The 23942-nt window shown below is 36.8% G+C and overlaps 1 protein-coding gene across 1 annotated transcript in view; it reads right to left on the minus strand.

Annotated features, from left to right (window-relative positions):
- SPATA16 (spermatogenesis associated 16) overlaps positions 1-23942 on the minus strand; it is a 219796-nt gene that overhangs the window by 81745 nt on the left and 114109 nt on the right. The window contains exon 4 of the mRNA XM_030330286.1: positions 758-842. Within this exon, the coding sequence (XP_030186146.1) occupies positions 758-842 (85 nt within the window). The remainder of the gene's footprint in view (positions 1-757; positions 843-23942) is intronic.

The raw sequence follows: 23942 nt of genomic DNA on the forward strand, positions 1-23942 counted from the left end.
GAAGTTTTAAGGGAGTAGAAATCCACTTCATATGAGGAAAACAGTTTAATAATTAGCAAATTGGATGTTGTTTCTTGGGCTTAAGTGAGCTCTTCATTTTGGATCTATTTCAGCAGAAAGTCATCAACAATTTGCTCAGAGAGGACAGGAAATGAATAGATTTGTATGTTGTAAAGGAGATTGAACTAGTAAATTCTAAATTCTCTTTATAATTTAAGAAATTATGACTCTCTTCTTGGGATCTCATTGACCTTTGATATGACTTCTTGCTGCCATTTTGAATAATAAATGAGAAAGAAGATCTGCAGTTTGTTACTAGTTAAGTGTTCCAACACTAAATATTACTCAACAAATACAACTGATCTTTGCATTTTCCTTTATTATGTAATTGATATTACTTCTAGCATCTGCTTTTACAGGTCATAGATCAAGAAGAATCTATGAGAATACAATGTTCGTATTTTAAAGGATCATGTCATTATAGCAGCATACTTGGGAAAATAGTTCCTGGGATGTCTAAAATTTATATTGGGTTGTAAAACTGAAGTATGGGCCAAGGGTTAACAACCTTGAATTTTGCCCTTAAAATAAGTCACAGAAAGTCTACTTCATTATAAATACATTACTACTGAGTGGTGTCCTTCTGATTGATATGGCCAAAGCTACTTTCTTCAGCAGTCATTTAAGCACCAATTCTTCATTTTGGTTCTAAAAATGAGATGGGTTCCTCCTCCCTAACTGGGATATAAATTTTTACCTGCCAATACAGTTTGATGAGCTTGCTTATACACTGTTCACTTCCTCCACAGAGCCAGAACATGTAGTCAGCAATCATGGCACTCCTAAGAACAAGGACAAATTAAAAACAAAAAACAAAAAACAAAAAAATTTATAGGACAGAACAAAACCATAACAGGTAGTATATATAAATACTGAAGAAGAAGATTTTGTAATATATAAAATTTGACTAGACTAATATTGAGCAAAGCCCAAGCAAATTTTAGGATGTAGAAAATAGGGTTGTTTTTGCTTTCTGGGTTTTGTTTTTTGGTTTTTGTTTTTTTGTTTTTGTTTTTGGTTTCTTTTTTGTAATCTAAGCTAAAAGAATAAGAAGCAAACAGCATTTGTATTCTAGATGTTTTTTTTCTGTTTGCACAGTATAAGAATATTTAAAGACTATGAAGGAATGCATTGTTTTGGTTGCCCCTTATTAAGCTTCAAAACCTTTATAGAGCAACACATATGTTATGGACTCTAAAATGCCTTCAAACCTAACATAGCATATGTAGCTAAGTATTGTACTGCCATGTAAGCATATCTTAGACTTTACCTGAATTAAAGATTATTTACCTCTGATTAAATTGGCCTCCTTAAAAGTAAAAATAAAAATTTCCAATTCAACAAACACTCCCCTCCCCCAACTTTTGTGTTTAATTGAATTGGTTTTAGTATCTAGTGTGTACAACCATTGGATTAGTCTTATTAAGCTGAGAAGATATTAAAAACTATTGTGCAATTGATATTAATTCATTGCTTAGCACCCTTTGGAAAAACAGTTTACTTTTATGACTGTTTCTGCTGGGCCTCTCTATTTCTTTTCCCCAGAGATTCCAAATCCAATTAAATGTGACTAGAAGTAATTCCAAATTGTAACGTTAGCCAATTAAACATATAATAATCCTGTGTACCTAATCACTAGTACCAAAAGTTTTATTTATTTAAGTAGACCTATCACTGTGTACCCCTGAATGTTTTTCTTATCTATGCCTGCAGATATGTGTTGTTTCTTGACATCATTGTAAATTGAATTGGAAATTTCCTTTCCCTAAGTATAGGTTGTCTAAGGCACAGCAGCTATAAACTTACTATGGTACTCTGTTGAAAGAATTAAAATGTTTAGATTCTTGCTCAGGACAGACAAAAATTAGGACTTTCAAAATTAACAATGGAAAAAAAATATCACCATTTGGAGGGTTATTCAGCTCAATATATTTCTTTTTACACAAATGGTATTGGAAAGGAGCTGTCCACCGACATTTAAAAATAAATGACAATAGTTGAGGAATAACTAATCTTTTAAGAACCCTCTTACATTTTTCAAAGCCCTAGTTTAATGATAAGACAAAGTGAGGTAGGAGGTTTTGATGTTGTGTGAACATATAAGAAGTAGAAAAAGTTATAAAAATTACAGACAAGAGGGGACAAAAGTGAATTTCAAAATATGCATTTTGATAGAAACACTTGGAAAAATTTTCCTCTCATGACTACCTAAAAAGGAAGTCTACTTGACGGGTAGGTACCTGTCACCTAACAGAAACCCATTTAGTAAATTCTGAATTTGTGAAATCAATGAAAAATGTAAAAAATCTCCCTCTCAAAGACAGCACACACATATTCATAGAAGCTGTCTGATTCCTCCTCCCATTACCATATGGATATGTATCTATTTCTCAACAAACATTGGTTAACGAGGATACCAACCATTAGTTAAACCAGGGATGGGAAAACGTTTTTCTATAAAGGGTCAGATAGTAAATATTTTAGGCTCTGCAGGCCATGTGGTCTTACAACTACTCAACTTTGCCTTGTGGAAGGAGCGATAAGCAATAGTAAACAAATGAATGGGGTTGTGTTCCATAAGACATTATTTCCAAAAATATATGGGAGGCTGGACTTGGTATAGTTTGCCTAACTCTAAGATAAATGATGAGGTTGAGCAACAGGTGGCCAGCATCGATATGCCTGTCGGTTAATAGGCACCAGCTTCTATATGTCCTGGCCACAGGCCCCCTAAAACATTTCAGTCTACTGTTTTCTCTTTAGGGACAATGTATACATTGTACTAAAACTGTTGTACAGAGTTCAAGAAAGAAACTTTACAAATTTGAAACATGCAAAAAATGTAAAAGATAATCCTGGATCATAGGCACAGAGGCTTGAGTTAAATAAAAGCTAAACTGATAGTTTCTATCATATTAGTGATTGTTATTCTTAGATGAGAACAATTGTGAAGAGAAAAAGGTCACGACAGTGGATTTCTAGAGCTTTCCTGAATTTTTAATGATTTTGATGGTTTGGTTTTGAGTTGACCATTGTAAAAATAAGGAGTTTTAGTACTTTTATTAATGTCTTCCAAAAGTTGCTTTTTCTGTAATTACATGCTGCCAAATTGCTACATTCTTTAATTTTTTTAATGTTTAATTATCCTAGAGAGAGAGAGAGACAGACAGACAGACAGAGCCCGAGTTGGGGGTGGGCAGAGAGAGAGGGAGACACAGAATCCGAAGCAGGAGCCAGGCTCTGAGCTGTCTGCACAGAGCCTGGTGCGGGGCTTGAACTCACAAGCCACGAGATCATGACCTGAGCTGAAGTCGGCCACTCAGCGATGGAGCCACCCAGGTGCCCCACACTGCTACATTCTTAAATATGATTTTATTATACCTGGGGGCTCAAGTCTTTTTCCAAAGGAACGCATCTCCAAATTTATATTGAAACAAGCGAGGAATTGAGATTTATTGAAATTTATTATCTGACCTCAGCAAAGCACAATTCTTATAATAGTAAAAAGATACTTGTATTAAATAACAAAGTATGGTTTCATAAAGTCACATGTTTGCTGATACATTTTTCATAAGTGTTAGATTTATTTTAATATTGGGAACACAATTTACATCGTAGTTGCTTTGACCCCATTTTCTTCCCAGTGGCAGTGGCAGTTATGCTTTTACCACCCACCTTCCTTTGTTTGGTCTTCTATCACAGCTCTGCCGTACAGCTTAGCCTTTATAAGTCAGTATAAAATTCAGTGGAAGAACATGAAAAGAGCATGGAAATAACATTATACCATGCAGTACTTGTGAGGCAAGAGACAGGGGTTTTTCATCATGCTGAATTTATAAAGGGCAAAGATAATTAATTAATCAACTCAGAGCATCTACAAGGAGTCAAGTACCTTGTGGGATCCTGGTCCTGTCAGACTCACCTCATGAATCGAATGTAAACGGTATCTGTGATTCTTCCTACTTTCACTCGGGTATCTCTGTTTACCTTTAGACCAATATCCTGGAGGCTAGTCAATGTGATTCAACGTTGCTTCTAAATGTCTTTGTTTTGTTTTCATTATTCTACTCAACTTATTTTCATTAATCTACCAAATATTGTGGCTGCACTGGAACTGTAGGATCATGTTAGCAAAACCCTTTTAATTGACAGTGAGTGGTTTCATATCTGTCCCTTTTGGACTTTTTTTAGTGCTAAGCACCAGGTTAAGCATTTTACATGGCAGAGTGTGAACCCGACCACCCACCCACCCACTCATGCACACTTCTGCATCAGATCTCATTCCACCCATGGGACTGTCCAGTAATTCATTCTTTCTTCCTTGTTTCTTTTCTTTTCTCTTTTTCATTTTCTTTTTCTTTTTTCCCCTGGAGCTTTTCTACCAGCATACAGAAATGCTGTTGTTTCTGCCATCTTAAAGTAAAACACCCCAAAAGCCTCTCTTGATCCACTTCCCTTCCAATTATCATCTTAATGCTTTCCTTCTGTATAAAAAAACAAACAACAAACCCACAAAAACTCCTTGAAAAAGCTGTGTGTACCCTGTATCTCGAATATCTCTCTTCCTGCTCTCCTCTGACCTTGCTCCAACAAGGCTCTCATTCCTACTACTTCCCTGAAACTGCTCTCTTCAATGCTATTAAAGGTCTCCATGCTGCTACAACAGTGGTTCAGTTCTCAGTCTTCATTTTGCATGGACCCTTGGGTGCAAGTGATGCGACTGCTTGTTCCCTCTTCCAGTATATACTTTCCCAGTTGGCTTCCGCAACTCTGCTCTTTCGGGTTTCCCTCCTATCTTACCTAGGTTGCCCTTTTCCATCTCCTTTTCCGCTATCTTCTCATCTCCCTGGGTCTCTACTTTTGGAGTACCCAAGGGCACAATGCTTGGACCTCTTCTCTTTCCTTCCAAATGTAATTTCTTGGTGATTTCACCAGTTTCATGATTTTAAATACAGTCGATGGGTTGACAACACTTACATTTATATCCTGAATTTAAAACCTCTTTTTGGATCTCGAGACTCTTGCAGAAATTATCTTCCTCACATCTCTACTTGGATACCCAATAGGTATTTCAAATATAATCTTTCTATACCCGAGACTCTGACCCTCCTTACTTCCCTTCTTACAGTCTCTACTGGTCCCCTCCACCTATCCAATTTCTCAGGCCAAAAAATTAAAATTAGTGCTCCGGAGCAGGTCACTACTGTGCTTAAAACTGCAAAGGCTTCTTGTCTCACTCAGAGTAAAAATCAGTTTTGAAAATGGCATTTGAGCCCCCTGCCATCTTGTCTCTGATCTTATTTCCTTTTTACTCTGCTCCAGACAAACTGTCTACCCTGCTGCTGCAGGTACACAACTGCCTCTGGGATTCTGCATTTGACAGTCTGTCCTGGGATGTTCTTTCTCTAAATGCCCCCTGATCTCCTGGCTCAACTTCAGGTCTTTTTCTCAGTGAGGACTACCCTGACCACATTCCACTACTATCCATACCAAAGCCTAAAATATTTACTATCTGGGTCTTTACTGGAATGCAACCTTCCTGAAGGCAGGGATTTCTGTCTGTTTTATTTACTGCTCTATCCCCAGTGCCTAGAACAGTGTCAGTGTGGTAGTCACACAATAAACGTTTATTGAGTTAATGACCACACACTATCTAATTTTTTTAAGTCAAAATAATTAAATTCGTGTTACAAAAAAAAAAAAATCAAAACTGAGGGCTGTAGAGTTACATAGCTTACTAGGATTCTAACACAGGCAGTCTGGCCCTGGATTACTTCTCCGCTCCTATTTGACAGAATGCTTTTGTTCTGAAGGTGGCAGGGAATGAATGATCCACTTCCCTTCCAATTATCATCTTAATGCTTTCCTTCTGTATAAAAAAACAAACAACAAACCCACAAAAACTCCTTGAAAGGTGGGCTTTGTCAATTTAATTTGTCCAATGTAGAATCCAACATTTAGCTCATATGAGAGTTTAATAAATGCTAATGGATGCTGATTTATTTTTTACATAAATTAAAAAGGAAAGGTACCAGGAAGCACATTAGCCTATTATGTTGTATCTAAAATTATTTTTAACATGATGGCTTCAGTCATGTGTCAACAGCTATGGTTTCCCTGCAAGCCTATTCTACTATTCTTTTGATACTACATTTGAGCTTATTTTAGAAAATTGTTTATGAAGTCACATTTAATTTACTTAATACATCTGTTAAATGTAAAAGGGTCAAAATCTGGCTTTTAAATATATATGCTTCTAAAATAAAATATTTTTGTGTGATAACTCAGCTTATTGTGAATCAAATCCCATTCCTACAGAACAGCAAATACACAATATAAGAATTTGACATGCTATTATTAAGATAGGTACCAGCTTTGTTTTCCAAATTAATACCATACAAGGATCACAGTGTACAAGCATTTTCATGCCAGCTGACTTTACAGATTGAATATTTACAAACAGACTGTAATTCTAAGTATATTCAAAGCATATACTTTGACATTTCTCAAGGCCTCTGATCATATGCAGAATTTGTAACATTTCTACTCAGTGTGGCCACTTGGTGGTGTAAAACAATAAGATATGGGTAAACAAAAGAAAATCACAGCACACAATCAGCTGTGTGTTCTCATAGGGCTGACTGGCTGGGACCTTGAAAAGTCATTCGTTCATCACCTTGCCTTTAGGCAGGATCACACTTAAACCTTTCAAATGAGACTGATGAGAATCTATTCTGTTTTAAAGACCTCCACAGAAGGACACTGCTCTGCTTTCCTCACTGAGTCCAGAGTTTCATAGCCATAAATAGCATCTTCTGCCGTTTTAGTCTCCTGGTTTCAGTTCTTTCTCCTGGGTTAGTGCAACCTAACTAGACCTTATCCTGTGAAGAGCAGTTCTACATATTCTTACAAAAATTTATTAATCTCTCTTCCCTAGGTTAATTAATTAACCCCAGTTGCTTTAATCTTTCTCCATGGGTCCCCTTTGCTTGACATTAGTCAGTTTCATGATTGTTTTTTCAATTGGTTTAGGTTCCGCCTTTTCTTTCTTCTATACTCGGAAATTGACCTCTCTCAAGAGTCTAAGGATAATCTTACGGTGTTTGTATGCATCTATTGGATAGTTCTAACTACAGAATCCTTCCCTATTGTCAACATACCTAGGAGGCTGTTTCCTTTCTCCTGTACTTAAAAAAGCTAAAGAACATATGTATGCATATATATATATATATATATATATATATATATATATATGTTGTTAACTTAGATAAGTTAATATTGATCAAAGTTTATAGTCCTTTTGAATATAAATACACACTAATATTGAAAAGATTATATTCTGATCAGGAAGAGAATCAAACTATCAAACCCACTCAAGCAAACACACACACATACATGCGCGCGAAGCTTCTTTTTGTAGGCTCACATATTTTCCACACAGTGATCTCTAAAAACAACGTAAATATAAAATACCTCAAATAGAATCCAAGCCCCTTCTGTGGTCTACTCTTCTTGTAATAGGTTGCCCTTGTTTTTCTCTTCAAAACACCTTCCATCACCCTCCAGTCACCTGTGGCTTATTCAGTTGCTCAAAGTAAATAGGATTTTTCCTGCCTTGGGGCATTTGCGTATTAAGGCCCTCCTACCTGGAATCTATTCCTTTCATTTTTTACCCGGCGGCCTCTTCTCAGGATTTGGCCCTTTCGACTTTAGCTTAAATATTGGCAATCTCCTCAGTGAGGCCTTCTCTGGCCACTCTGTGTAAAAAAGTTCTGCCTTATGATCCCTCAACTAAAAATTTACCCTTTTCCTGAATAAGTCTCACATTTTGTAATTCCTGGTTAGTTTAACTATTACCTTCTTTTCCTAGACCTATTACTGTCCAATATGGTAGCCACTAACCGTATGTGGCTATTTATATTTAAAATAATTAATAATTAATTTTAATTAAAATTAAAACTCGAAACCCAGGTTCTCACATACATAAGGCATATTTCGGGTGCTCAATAGCCACATGTGGCTAGTGGCTACTACGCTGACTGACATGGAGCATCCCCGTCAACACTGTAAGTTTTAGTCGCAACACTCTCATACACATCATGTTTAATCAAACATCTGGGGTGGTTGATTTTATGTGTCAACTTGACTGGGCCACAGGGCACCAAGATGTTTGATTAAACATGATGTCTGTGAGAGTGTTTCTGGGTGAGGTTAACATTTGAATCTGTACACTGAGTAAAGCAGATTGTCCTTCCTGATATGGGTATGGCTCATCTAATCCCTTGAAGGCCTGATAGAATGAAAAGGCTGAGTAAAGGAGAATTCACTTTCTGAATGTTATTGAGTTGGGACATCAGTCTTCTCCAGCCTTTGGACTCAAACTTGGATTGGAACTTATACCATCAGCTCTCCAGGGTCTCACGCCTTTGGCCTCAGACTGGAACTAAACCTGTGGCTCTCCTGAGCCTCCAGTTTGCCAAACTACAGATCTTAGGACTTCTCAGCCTCCACAACTGCATGAACCAATTCCATATGTTTATACATCCTATTGGTTCTGTTTCTCTGGAGAGGGCTCAATAATTTATATCTGCTTTTGTTCACACTGTGCTCTGGGTATCTTTTCCCTTCACTCCACTACCCCTAGTCATTTGATACTCATCAGGAGGCTCAGCCCCTACAGTGTTCTGAGGTCAAGTATTTCAGTGGTTGATGAGCACTGAAGAAGTTATTTGTAGGCTTTGTGACAAGTCTGCCTCTGTGCCTAACTGCTCAATTCTAATAGCTGAGAGTTGTCCCTGAGACCAAGTCTCTACCTTTTGCAGACCAAATCTAGTTAATGTGTTCCTGTCTTGACTGTAAGTCCAGATTTTGATTAAACTGGGGTTCTAGATATGCTTGCTCCTACAAGATTGCCCAGGAATGAATACTAGCTTTTCTTGAAGTTCACTGCCTGCTTCTAGTCTGAAATTTCAAATATTGCCTGTCTTTAGATTCTCAATTGATAACAAGAAAAAGCGATAATAATAGTATTACTGTTGTTACTATTTGTAACAGCAACCAATATTTATAAAGTGCTTACCACATATATAGTAAGTGTTTTTATGTTGCATTTGATTCTTTTTATTAAAAATGTTTATTTATTTTTGAGAGAGAGAAAGAGAGAGAGAGAGAGAGAGAGAGAGAGAGAGAGAGAGAACCACCCAGACATCTCATTTAATTCTTGAAACCAAGCTATGAAATGAGGAAACTGAGGTTCCTTAAATTGAGGAGGCTAATTTCTAAAAACATTGATAGCAGGTCAGGATTCAACCAGATATATTTGTCATAAAATTTTGGCCTCTTAACCAGGGTTCTGTACTGCTTCCATGTTGCCATTATTTTTCTGTGCATCTTCTACCAGACTCTATTATCTTGTGTTGGGCTTCCTTGATGCTAATTTCTTGCCAACCTGCTGACCACTGATAAACTCTCTAAAAACCATATTCCCGTGATCGATTAAGGGGGGGTGGCCTCTGCCTGAGGCCTGGTCCGCCTCCTTTACTCCCATCCTATGCTTATCTCACTAGCAGTCATGTCTTCTTGTTAGTTCTGGCTTATTAATCTGACACAGTCAACTTTTCCTTTCCTGGCCATGTCAAGAGATGTGTCATTACTTCTGTAGAAAATATATGTCTGGTTGAAGTGGTCTAGATGAGTAGAATTCATCTCAGATTATATATGAAGGTTTGATTTTGATTGTGATTATTTTTGTTCTGTGTGGAGAAACCAAATATGCCTATCAATATTATTAGGAAATATTTATTATGTTTATTACAATAGGCAAGGTTGGGAGTCATGGTAACATGGAAATGTATAAATACATGATGTTGACCTTCATGAGCTGCCAAAATAACTATTGATATAACAGCCATATTTGAAAAGAGTAACCAAAATATAAGGCAGTTTTACAGCCATTAAGAACTATGCAAATGTTAAGTACATAATGCTAACTAAGAAGTACAGAGCAGTAAAGGGGGAAATGATGACTCTTGGCTGCAATGGACTGACTCAGTCCTGAGACCTGAAGAATGGCTACCATTATTTTTAAGTGATGATGAAGAAAAGGGAGGTTTTGTGTTTTTTGTTTGTTTGTTTGTTTTCCAGAGACATTATTACATGCAAGAGCATTGAAGGCAGAAAGTATAATACAGGTTCTAGGGAGAGTCAGATGGTTTTGTGTAAAAGAATAAAGGGAAGAAAGACCAGAAAATTATGTTCTGGACAGGTTATGGTAGGCCTTGGATTCCAGGCAAACGAATTTGAACTTTGTCTTGTAGACGTTGGGGAATAATTGAAGGATTTTTGGCAGGGAGAATAACATGAAAACTTCTAGTTTTAAGATCTCAGCCACTGGTGGTCTGGATTCTATGATGGGGAGGACAACTTATCCAGACAGGATCTTTCAGATTTGTGTTTAATAGGGACAATGACAGCCTGTGGCTATATTGGTGGCATTGCTGAGATGTCTACTTTTATGTGGTTTTATAAGCAGTGTCCCTTGACATCTGGACCCATTTGCTTTCCAGGACAAAGAAGATGGTCTGGGGCACCAGGGTCCTGATAGGGCAATATGGATATAGAAAGGGGACTGAGTACACATTTTATTAGATTCATATTTGCATACTTCATGAATTCTTTCATTCTACAAAGATGGAGATTCTAAGATGAATATGCCATTTTCTATCATTAGGATCTAATGGAGATGCAAACATATAGAGTTAATTATATCACAGTGAGTAAAGTGGAATAATTGATATATAAATTAATGCAGTTGTGAGGATTGGTGTGTTTGGGGAGGGGGAACTGGAGGAGATGAAAGCCTGGATCAGCCTAAATGCTGAGCAGGAGTTAGCCAAGCAAAGGGAGAATGCCCTAAGAAGGTCATCCTAGGCATAAGGTACAACTTGATCACAGGCTCATAAGTTAGGAGGAAGAGTAGGAACCTCCAACAGGATCATCCTGCTGAGTTTAGATCAGGCAAAGAAAGCATGGGGAAGGCCCAAAGGAGCGTGGGTTTCATCGTGTGGATTTTAAGTACAGAGTGACATGGAATGTTCTATGGTTTAGAGAGAGAATCTTGGCAACTCTTTAGAGGATGCATTTGAAGGTGACAAGACTGGAAGTGGGAGCTCATCGTAGGAGTTCTGAGAGACAATGCATGAGCCTTAACGAGGCAGTGACTACAGAAAAATGGGAAATTGAAATATTGGCACCATTCTTTAGGACAAAGTTAAATGACAAAGGCATGTGAGAAGGAATTTGAATCCTTAAATATGGTAATATTCCAGGCCCTGTGGTGACTGGTGTCAGACACTAGAGGCAGTTTCCATAAAGGAATATCCTGTTACTCTTGTGATAAAGAAAAACCTAAAGATGAATTTGTTTCTTTTCCAGATGAATGGACTAGTATCTGATTCTCAAGAAAATAATAGATAATGATAAGAAAATAATGGGCTTAGCCTGAAACCAACATTATAACTCTTGGGTAGAGATTGACTGGTATCATAAACTGACATCAACTTATGTAATGTGCTGCCTTGACTCCCTGAAAAGCACTGATGAAGCCTGATAAAGCTAAGTTGTTTTTTTTTTGGTGCTCATTCTTGAAGACTTTCCCCCTGGAGCATTCTTCTAGGGAATGTTCCTGCCCGTGATCTGTCTCCTGTCTCACCGTATCACGGATCACTCTCCCATGACCAAGAATTGAACCCCCATCTTTGGAACATTTATTCATCAGCAGAGGGCGCCCTCACCTTTTGGTATTTGTGAAAATTCAGAAACTGTGTTTCTCTAATCTTGAACAGGATTATAAAGTTTCATCCAACTTCTTGTGGGATCAAAGGGGTAGGGACAAAATTAGGAAAAAACAGGGCATGTCATCTTAGGTCATCCTGAAAAGGGACAAAAGCTAGAGGAGAGTCTGGCTATACAAAACCAGGCAACCCTGAATCTAATTTTGCTTTCAGTAGTTCAAACCAGTAGTTTCTGAAGCCAATATAAAATGTAAAGCAGTTGGAAAGAAGACTGTACAGAGCAGAAAATAAACCCATTCACAGCAAAGGAACAGCTTTCAGCGAAAGAGGCCAGAACTAAATCTTGTTACTCCCTAGAAATAAGAAAAGTACAGTCTTACTGCTTGCCATTCTATCTCTTGGTCTCTGCTTGGGTAGGGAAGCATCTCAGAATATATAGAGATTACGATGAACCATCCTGAGTATTTTGCATATTGTGTAAGTGGACTGCAATCATAAACTCAGCTGCCTATTTCTCAAGAGCTAGTGACCCCCAGGTAAAGACAGAGAAAGTGAGGACAAAATGTGATTAGTGGACACAGGCAGATTTTAATACAGTAAGGTGTTTTTTTTGGAACTTTTTTTGTAATCAGTTTTCCGTCTGAACCAAAGGATACATACACTCTGGTGAGGTTTTCAAGGCAGCCTACAGACATGCATTTAAACCACAGTTTACTGAAATAATGTACATTTAACAGTTATGCAATGTTTTACTAATAAAATAAGACCAAATAAAAGAGTAAAGTAACATAACACATCTGAATTTTTAACTGAATAGAAGCAGGTTTCATTTTCAGTGTTTCTCAGTAGTGGTCACTCTTGGCAATTTTAAGCAGTTACAGTTTGTGTTGTGTGGGACCGTCCTGTGCACTGCAGGGGGCAGCACCTCTGGGCACCCCATTCTACATGCCAATAGTACTTGCCAGTTACTTTGAAAGCCAAAAAACCCTCACCCACTTCCCACGAATGATATAGAGAGGGTCTGAGAGCCACTTGGAGATGTTTATTGGTATTCTGAAAGGGAACCACAGGCACTTCAAAGGTTGATGGGACAGATTTTAAAGGTTGTTGTTGTTGTTGTTTTTAGGTTGAGTTTTACTTCATAATATTTCTTAGCTGAGATCATTTTCCTTATCCGTCTTGAGCAGGATAATTTTTTTTTCCTCTCAAATGGAACAAAAAAGGCAAGCCAGAAGAAAACTGTTGGAAGTTTCTATTCAGTTAAAAATTCATACGTATTAAGTCACTTTTCTCTTTTATTTGCTGTTATTTTATTAGTAAAATATTGTATAATTGTTAAATGTATGTCATTTTAGTAAACTGGTTTAAGTGGGTGTCTATAGGCTGCTTTAAAAACCTTACCACAGTGTATGTATACTTTGTTTTTAATGGGAAATGGATTCCAATGTTGGAAGAGTATATGTATCTTAGAAAAGTTCCCTGAGGTATAATAAAGTAAGCACCAAGCAGGGAGAAAAAAAAGGAGAAAGAGAAATAAATATTGTTTGCATGATCCTACATGAAGGCTGAACCCAGGCTTTGGAGCCATGCATCTTACTTACTCTTTTATAACTTGCTTGACCTTGGACAAGTCCCTTAATCCTAGCAATCTATGGTCCATCTCTACAATGGAGATGATTTTAATAATACCTATATTCTGGAGGGGTGTGTGTGTGTGTGTGTGTGTGTCCATAATTATATATGTAAAACAATTTGAAATCTATGAAACAATCTACAAATTTCAGGTTGAAACCATTATTTTTAACATGATTGTTGCCAACCTGAGGGTGAATGTGGTAGATGGCGAGGGTCAGAAGTTGAGTCAGATGTTCCCAACTCAGGCAAGTTTGGTTCCTATACTGAAAGGATAGGAACGGTGTGAAAGCAGGTCAGAATAAGTTGGATGTAAGCTGGGGGAAAGGCACATTATACCTAGGGAATGTCCTCATATTAATATGGTCAAAATTGTTACATGGGATACTTGACACTTAAGTGGATCTTTAAAGCGATTTTATATGTAGCATTCTCAGTGTAATCTAGATAGAAAAACCTCCACAAACACCACCACCACCACCATTATTAACAACAAAATTTTTGTGAAAATCTCGGGAAGATACAATGAAGAGTCTGTTGTCCACATGTGAACAGCTCACTGGTGGAAGACTGGCTCATGCTTCCAAGACAGCAGAGGGTCATAAAAATAACATATAAGCATTTGTTGATTTTATAAGTGATATATATTCAGGGTGGACATTTGGCAAAATTATGATGTGTTCAGATTTGCTTTTCACACTTTTCTAGACCTCTTTAAATAGTCCATGCCTCTGCTGTGGCATCTCTTTTCTTATTTTCTGATGTACTCTATTAATATTCTGGCCAGCAAAGAGCCTCCACAGAAAAACCCACCTTCACCTGGCCTTAATGCACTATTACAGGATTCAGCTTCTCCCTCTCTCAATATTTTCCTTAATTTAAGCATATCCATTCTGCTTCTCATTTTTTTCAAGGCAACATTACATCTAGAGATAAATAGGCGATTTTTAAGGCATCAAAAAATCCTCTGCCCCAAAAATGTTTCTCTCAATGACTTGAAGTGCCATAAAATGACACATTAGTCTCTTCTTTAGGTTGAAATATTAAATGGCATTGCACATTTGTGTTTTCTCTGAAGGTGAAGGCATTATCATTTCTTTTTATTAATTTTTTTTAACATTTATTTATTTACTTTTGAGAGACAGAGAGAAACAGAGCACAAGTAGGGGAGGGGCAGAGAGAGAGGGAGACACAGAATATGAAGCAGGTTCCAGGCTCTGGGCTCTCAGAACAGAGCCCGATGTGGGGCTTGAACCCAGGAACCATGAGATCATGACCTGAGCCGAAGTCGAATGCTCAACTGACTGAGCTGCTCAGGCGCGCTGGCATTATCATTTCTTAATAACTTGTAATAAGTTATTTTCATCAGATTAATAGGCAGTATAGCACAGGAATTGAGAATGTAGACATGAGAGCTAGACTGCCTTTATTTAAACCCTAATGATGTTATTTGCTATCTGTGTGATTTCAGTCAAATTGCCTAACCGTTCTGTGCCTCAGTTTCCTCATATTACCATGCAAAAATAATAGTTGCCAACCTCACAGGATTGTCAGAAGGATTAAATGTTCTGCTATATGTAATGCACATAGAGAAGTGGAGAACATAGAGTACTTGGGAAGCACTCAGTAAGTGTTAGCTTGCAAATTATTATTCTGCCCAGACATTAGCACTGATATTTAGGAAAATGAAATACACATTGCTTCACTGAGAAGCTTGTACCCAAACAGGCTTGTTTAGACTGCTTCAAAAGTGTATTGATTTTCTAGGTTATTAAATTTTTTTTCTTGAACTTAAAAGACTTATAGAAGCTTGTAACTAACATAGGTAGTGTAGTTTTGTGAGCCTACAGAATGAATGCTACTCTCTTGATGCAGCCTTCTTGAGCCCTTATTATACTTAAACATTCTTGCATTACACCCTGTCATACATTTTGCTTGTAAGTCTTCCCTTAGAGCCCTTTAACTTGCCCTTGTAGATTAGCTATTGGTATTCTTTAAAAGCGTTTCTGATATAGTATAATTTTGTGGAGGGCAGGAATCACGTCTCATTCATCATTATGAATCCACTGGAGCCTTGCACAGTATAGACACTTGCTACATGATTATCAGATGAATGGATAACTGAAAGATCCATAAGGCCAGAGATTTTTGAAGGTGTGCTCATTGCTGTATCCCCAAGTATCTAAAACAGTGATTGGCACATAGTAGGTCATCAATAAATATTTGCTGATGATTTTGTTAAAAGAAGGAAGGCACAGATGTGCTGCTGAAGTTAAATGGGATTCTGCATATGAAACCTGAGTTACATTAAATATTTTGAGATCTATTCCTCCAGGAAAAAAAAGTACATTGGGGAAGCAAACTATGGTACACAGAGTAGGACATTTGCTTCTTCCTTTGGAGATATTTCTCTGCAGGTAGGGGAGGGTAGTAATGATTGTTATCCATTAGCTCTGTATTCTTCTGTCTCTAGCCGTAGCTACTACTTCATTCGTTCACTCATTCATTCAACCAAAAGCTATTGACCATTTGGTTCATGAAGGACACTGTGGCTGATGATGGGTAGCAATTAGGCAGGAAGGATACGCAACGGTACGGAATTTGTTTGAGTAGCTGAAATAAAGTGTAGTGCTCTTGGCCATTGTGAATAAAGTGTGATGGTCTCGTTTAATTCACTTCTAAGTGAATTTGCTTTGTCTATGATTCCTGATGAAGAAGTAGGTTCAGGTGATCCTGATCCTCTTTTCTGTCTGGACCAGGATGTACAGTCAAATTTTACAGTCTGATGATATCACCCAGAGCAAACATCTTGGCCAAAACATGCATGACTAGCAATCACAGATATATAAGAAAAGCAGGACATCCAAAAAAGAAATACCGAGTAGCAACTTTAGGCTGCCCTGATAGATCTGCTTAGGAGAAAACCTCAGGGGAGAGTAGTCAGCACTGAGATGCCCACACTCTTGGCTCCAAGCTTATGATGACCATACACCTAGGTTTTCTGGAGACAGTCCTAGTCTATTCTTGTTGTCCTAGAGTAATTAATAGGCCCCCTTTCATTATCAATATTTTCATGGTTTAGAAGATAAATGATGTGGTCTCCTATTGTTTTCTCACCGAAGATGTTTTAGAGCATGCATGCACATTGCACAGTCATCCTCCTGGGTTAAATATACATGCTTAATACCCTGGAAAGAGAATTGTTTATCTTGTCTCTAGTGGGATTATAAACTCTTGAAGAGCAGGAATCTCATTTTTTCCTTCCTCTATTCCTTCTTTCTGGCGAGAGCTGATTATATAGTAGGCTGCAATACATTCCTATTAAATTATTTTTAACTTTTTCTCTGACTTAAGATTGCATGGAAAAATGCATATACAAGTACTTTTTTTTCTCCAATAAGATGTGTATTTTCTTAGAGATATATATTTATCCTTAGTTTACTAGGTGACTTTCTTGTAGGATTTATCAGGAGATGTAATCCATAGGAACCCTGATTTTTATGCTAAAACTCATTTCCAAATGTTTACTTTGTAGTTTTAAATTTATAGATTGGAATCAGAAAGCTTGGCTAATAGACAATCAAGATGCATTTTCACTCCTTCACAGATTCTCCAACACACACAATCATACTAACACAAAGTAAAATTTCTATACATTATTCTTTATATGAAAAGAGAATACAAGCTGGGTTGTGGGGGAAAAATGAAGGATTCTCTATGTGAACAGTGTCAGGAAAGCGATAAGTTTGAAAATTAAAATGGTATGTATATTAAAGCAAACAACTATTTATTTATTTATTGAGCACTTACTATGTACCAGTTACAAGTAATATTTACATTATTGAGCTTTTGGGACAGAATACATGGAAGATGTTAGAGGCCGGATGCTAGATTCTAGCACTGCAATTGTTGAGTTTGCAAGGTAATAACCCTTTCACTCTTAGGAGAAGCTTTTGTATTCTTGAACTGGTTCATGGTATTGATTTTAGGAAACTTCTACATTTCTTTTGGGACACGGTGCAATATCCATCTGTTTATTTAGATGTTTGCTTGAAGGGAGTTTAATGTAGACAGAGACAATGCTCTCCACCCCCTCTGCCCATGAACCACAGTTTGCATGGTGTTTGTCTTATTTTTTTTTAATTGTGTTTTTAATTTTGCAAATGTGCCCAGAGGCGTTAAGTAATGGTAGCATATTTATAAATTAAAATATAAATAAATAATTTTGGAAAGCAATAACAGCTGGCAAATATTTTTTTCAAGAGAGTTGTTTGTAAGGAAAGAAACAGTTCTGTGAGCATGATGAAACAAACCATACCAGGTCACAGAAGAGTAGATTGTGAAGCAAGAGCTTTTTAACAAAACTCTAAAGTTTTTGAAAATCTTAAGACAATGAGTGTCTCCTTTGAAGGATGGTGTGGGGGCTCCAGGTTGTGTCTAGTGTTCATGGTAGAGTGAGATCTAGGGGGCTAGATACATTATAAGGATAAACATTCATGGTGAGTGTAGGGAAAACCCTGTTCTTATTATACTCATATACTCCGCCTGATTCTGGGTATAAAAGAGTTAATAGTAATTCTGTTAATGCACTTCGAGCTGCTACTACTGCCCTGGGTCTAATCAAAGGTGAGGCACAGGAAGTCCCAAGGCTTTGCCCTAATGGGATCCATTCCAGATTTTCCTGAATCAGGAATGTGCTGGGGCTTGCATCCCTCAAGAGACAATGCAGTCATTTATGTCTCAGGAAGAGTCAGGGTTTTAAAAATCTACAGCCATAGCCATGATTTTACAGAATTTATTTGAGGAAAGCAAAATCTTTCACAGAAATCAGTTGGTATAGACTCATGACTCAAAGATAGTCTTTTGAGCAATTAACATTTATAACACAACAAACCTAGGAAAAGAATCTTATGAGATCCCTAAGAGTCTGCAGACTACACTAGCAGAGAGGGGATTCCCTTTGCCCTTGGGGTTGGGGCTTGTTTCCAGTTCCTTGGTGAGGAACCCCAAGACTGAAGACTGATATAAAACCCAGTAACAATGGGGCACCTGGGTGGCTCATGGGTTTGAGCCCTTTGTTGGGCTCTGTGTTGACACACAGAGCCAAGAGCTGACAGCTTGGAGCCTGGAGCCTGCTTCGGATTCTTTGTCTCCCTCTCTCTCTCTGCCCCCCCCCTTCAGAAATAAACAAAAACATTAAAAAAAATTAAAAAGAAAACAAACAAAAACCCCCCAGTAACAGCAAGGTCATATCAGACATGCCTTTAATCGAGTAGGATTCAAGAATATTGATGTAAAAACAATAGCAAAGATGAAATTTTAAGTAATACCCCATGCCAGCTTGCCATTTTATTCAATAAACTTAAGCCCATAGGCAATGAATGGAGTCAGTCAAATCAGCAATACTCATTGCTAGTTTTAAACATATTTTTTAAATGTGAGAAAGATGTTAAGGATTTCCCTGATCAATAGCAAAGAAACCAAACATCTGCCAGGAAAGTGGGTCGTCCGCGCCTTATAGGAAGAACTTTGATAATTAACTCCGGGCCAAGGATGAGTTAGATGAACTGGTAAAGTCATCTATGGAAGAGAGAACAATGACAGCCAACAGGAAGGACCACCACAAGAGAATCTTCATTAATTTGCCAAAATATTCCAAGCAGAGAAATTCTTGAGTGAGAGTTTCTGAATGTAATATCCCTATGGAATTATATGCTGAACATTACAATAAACATTAAATGTATTTTGTGAGCATATTTATACATAGGTTGTATATACAAAACCATGTACGTGCCTTACATGCTAACATTAAAAATCAACCTCTTCATATCATGCTATTCCACTCTACCCTTTTCTGGAGTGTATCTGAGTCAGATCCCAGAAATCCCAAGTCAGTTGGCGGAGAGGTAAAATCTTGTATTTTGCAGGTATATGGAGTTGTTTCCATTATTATAATATGATTTGTGTTCACAGGTTGATAAGGCTTGGAAAAATTCAAGTCATGTAATATGTAGAGCAAAAATCATGAAGTTCTCATTACAGAGCCTGGATCCAATTATTCCCAATAAATCCTTTTGTTGACTTTTATGAAGTTCTGGAAAAAGGAGCTCCCCTTTAATTCTGTATTTCTTTTAATAGATACCTGACTTAAGGGGATTTTACCTACTTCATCATCAGATTCAAGATTTTGACACCCAGATTACATTAATTTAGGTGAGGAGTCCCCTTTTGAAGAATCTGTTCAGTGAATTTAAATAGAAAAATACTATCTTTCATTTCAGAGCACTCCATCTGTGGTATATTATGTGCTTTCATATGCATTCTAATTTCACTTCCACAAATATTTATACTGTGACTAATGTGATTGAGTCCTGAAGATAGAAAGTGAAGGTGAAAAGGGTGAATTAATCAGTTCCCCATCTTCAAGAAACCCTTGGTATTTTAAGATAAACTTACATTTAAGGACATAATTGTGACATGGAATATGCACTAGTAGGTATAAAGACAAGGCATAGAAATAATATGGAAAAAAAGTAATTAATCTTATTTGGGAGAAAACAGAGTTAGGGAAACCTTCCCAGAGGAGCCCCCAAAGGGCTTCAGAGATAATCAGGGGGAAAAGCTATTCTGAGCAGAAGATATGCAAATGTGTATAAGCGTGAAATAGCATGCTGTGCTTGGGTAATATTTCAGTATTGAAATGTGTGTGTGTGTGTGTGTGTGTGTGTGTGTGTGTGTGTGTAAAGGAGGCCAGAGTGACAGAGAGACAAACAGGGTCTTAATTACAAGAGACCTTTTAATTTTTTTTGCCAGGATTTATTTTGTAGATTATGAGGAGTCATTTAAAGTAATTAGTCTGGAGAGAGATGTGTTCAAATTTGCTCTGTAAATAGAGCATACTACACATATTGCTTTTTTTTTCTTCACATATTGCTTTTTAACCTGCTTTTTAAAATAACCAATATGGTGAGGATAGCTTCCACATTAGTAAATTTGCATCTGTAACAGTAATTAAAATGGTTGCATTGTATTCTGTGGGCAATTCCACTATTTAATTAATCAATCCATTATGTTAGATAATTAAGATACTGGAGAGTTAAGTTTTTGAGAGCAACAGAGTTCAGTTTAGAACATATGTTTTGGTTGAGATGTTTATAATACAGTAAAGTGGGAATATCCAGAAGGTGCTTGAATATATAAATGTGGAGGTTGGCAACAAGATCTGAGAATGTAGGCATAAATTTTGGAATCATTAGTAGATTGATTAGTTAAAACCAGCAGAGGGGATTTAAGAGTGGATTGACCCTTTGGAAACAGTAGTTTTTAAGTAGTGGGTTGATGAATAAGAGATTGGGAAGAAAAAGTTAAGAGGTAGGAAAAAATCCAGAGAGTATGATGTCAGGGAATCCAGGGGAAAGAAGACAGTTGATTCTCATAACAACTTTTAGAGAGATGAGACTGGGTCCTATCATAATTCTCATTCCACAGAGGCCAAAGGTCTTGCTAAGGCCAATGCGATTGTAAATGATAGAACTGAACTGCGGATCTGATGGTCTAGCCCCAATTCTAATAGTGTCAGTACCAGATTTTATGACTCAGGTAATTAAAGAAGAGTATAAAAGAATATCAAAGTAAGCTCCAGAAGCTAAAATTAAGATGGAATCTGTAGGAGATATAATATGTAGAAAAAGAACATGTTCTTAAATTATAGCAGGCAAAGGATATCCCAAAATAGGCTGGGAGTGAAATATGATAAAAATGTCTTTAAAATGTTAAGTCTCAAATTTAAGAATATGGTGGATGAGATGATCAGAGAAACACTACCTAGTAAAGTTGATACTTTCAAACAAGATGGACTGAAAACAAACATAAAAAAACAAGTTTCTCAAAAGTTTTTGTTTTGAGATAATTTGAAATTTACAGCAAAATTGCAAAAATAATGTATCATTCTACCTAGATTCCCCCTAGCTTCCTCTAATCTCGACAACTGACAAAGCCAAAGAATAGTGAATAAACTAGGAAATGATTATTGGTACACTGCTACTAACTAAACTATAGATTTTTCTAAGTTTTACCAGTTTTTTCCTTAATGCCACTTTTCTGTTCCAGGACTCAATCAAGGATCCCACAATACATTTAGTTGTGTATCATTAGTGTCTTCCAATCTTTGACATTTCCTCATTCTTTGTTTGTCTTTCATGGCCTTGATGTTTTTAATGAGAACTAATTGGTTATTATGTAGAATGTTTCCCAAATTAAGTTTTTATGATGTTTTTTCATGATTAGATTGAAATTATGCATTTTAGGCAAGAATACTATAGAAGTGATGTGGTGTCCTCATTGCATACTAACGGGGGGTACATAATGTAGGTGTTTTATTACTGGTGATATTAACCTTAATCACTTGATTACAGTGGTATTTGCTCATTTATTTCCACCATAAAGTGACTAGGCTTCCCTTTTCAACTGACAAATATTTGAAGGAGATAATTTTTTTCTTATTGAATTATAATGGACATACAATTTTATATTAGTTTTAGGTGTACAACATAGTGATTTGATACTTTTATACATTATAAAAGAATCACCATGATAGGTCTAGTTACCATCTATCACCATACAAAGTTATTACAATATTATTGACTGTGTTCCCTATGCTGTATATCACATTCCCATGACTTATTTATTTTATAACTGGAAGTTGTACCTCTAAATTTGCTCTACTTATTTTCCTCATTCCTCCATTCTCTGCCTCTCTGCCCACACCAGTTTTTTCTTTATATCTATGGTTTGTTCATTTGTTTTGTTTTTTTAGATTCCACATATAAGTGAAATTATATGGTATTTGTCTTTCTCTTTGGACTTACTTTACTTAGCAGAATACCCTCTTGGTCCATCTGTGTTATCTCAAATGGCTTGATTTCACTCTTTTAAATGGCTGAGTAATATTTCATTATATGTAATATATATTATATACATACACTCCCATCCATATTTTCTTTATCCATCATCTGTTGATGGACACTTAGGTTGCTTCCCTATATTGGCTATTGTAAATAATGCCATGAACATAGGGGTGGGTACATGTATCATTTCAAATTAGTGTTTTGTTGTCTTCAGATAAATACCAGAAGTGGAATGGCTAGATTGTATGGTATTGCTATTTTTAATGTTTTGAGGAACTCTATACCATTTTCCATAGTGGTTGCACCAATTTACTTTACCACCAACAGTGCACCCCCAAAAGAGGGTTCTCTTTTATCCACATCCTTAAGAACACGTATTATTTCTTGTCTCTTTGATAATAGCCATTCTGACAGGTATGAGGTGGTATCTCATTATGGTTTTGATTTGCAGTTCCCTGATGATTAATGATGTTGAACATCTATTTATGTGCCTGTTGGCCATCTGTATGTCTTCTTTGGAAAGGTGTCTATTCAGATCCTCTGCCCATTTTGATTTTTTTAATTTATTTAAAAAAATTTTTAATGTTTATTTATTTTGAGAGCAAGCATGCATGAGTGGGGGAGGGGCAGAGAGAGAGAGAGAGAGAGAGAGAGAGAAAATCCAGAGCAGGCTCCACAATCAGTGCAGAGCCTAACGCAGAGCTTGATCCCATGACCCCAAAATCATGACCTGAGCTGAAATCAAGGGTTGGACATTCAACTGCGTGAGCCAACCAGGTCCCCGCTCTGCCCATTTTTAAATTTGGGTTCCTGTTGTTGTTGCTGCTGTTATTGAGTTAATGAATTTTTAAAATATATTCTGAAAGTAACCCCTTATTGGCTCCATCATTTGCAAGTTATCTTCTCCCATTTAGTAAACTGGCTTTTTGTTTCGTTGATGGTTTCCTTTAGTATGCAAAAACCTTTTAGTTTGATGTAGTCCTATTGCTTATTTTTGCTTTTGTTGCCCTTGCCTGAGAAGACATATCCAAAAAAAATTGCTATAACCAATGTCAAAGACTTACTGTCTATATTTTCTTCTAGGACTTTTATGGATTTAGATATTAAAGTCTTGAATCCATTTTGGGTTTGTTTTTGTATATGGTGTAAGAATGTGGTCCAGTTTCCCAACACCATTTTTCAAAGAGATTGTGTTTTTCCAATTGTTTGTTCTTCTTTCCTTTGTTACTGATTAATTGAATCTATAATCATGGGTTTATTTCAGGGCTTTCTATTCTGTTCTATTGATTTATTTGTCTGTTTTTTTTCCAGAATCATAGTGTTTTAATGACTTATCTGTGTAGCATATCTTGAAATATGGGAGCATGACTTTTTATTTTGTTATTCTTTCTCAAGATTGGTTTGGCTACTTGAGGTCTTTTGTGGTTCCATACGTATTTTAAGATTATTTATTCTAGTTCTGTGAAAAATGCCATAGGCATTTTGATAAGGATTGCACTGAATCGGTAGGTTGCTTTGGGTAATATGGGCATTTTTAACAATATTAATTCTT

The sequence above is a fragment of the Lynx canadensis genome, chromosome C2, assembly GCF_007474595.2.
Source record: "Lynx canadensis isolate LIC74 chromosome C2, mLynCan4.pri.v2, whole genome shotgun sequence".
Taxonomy (NCBI): Eukaryota; Metazoa; Chordata; class Mammalia; order Carnivora; family Felidae; genus Lynx; species Lynx canadensis.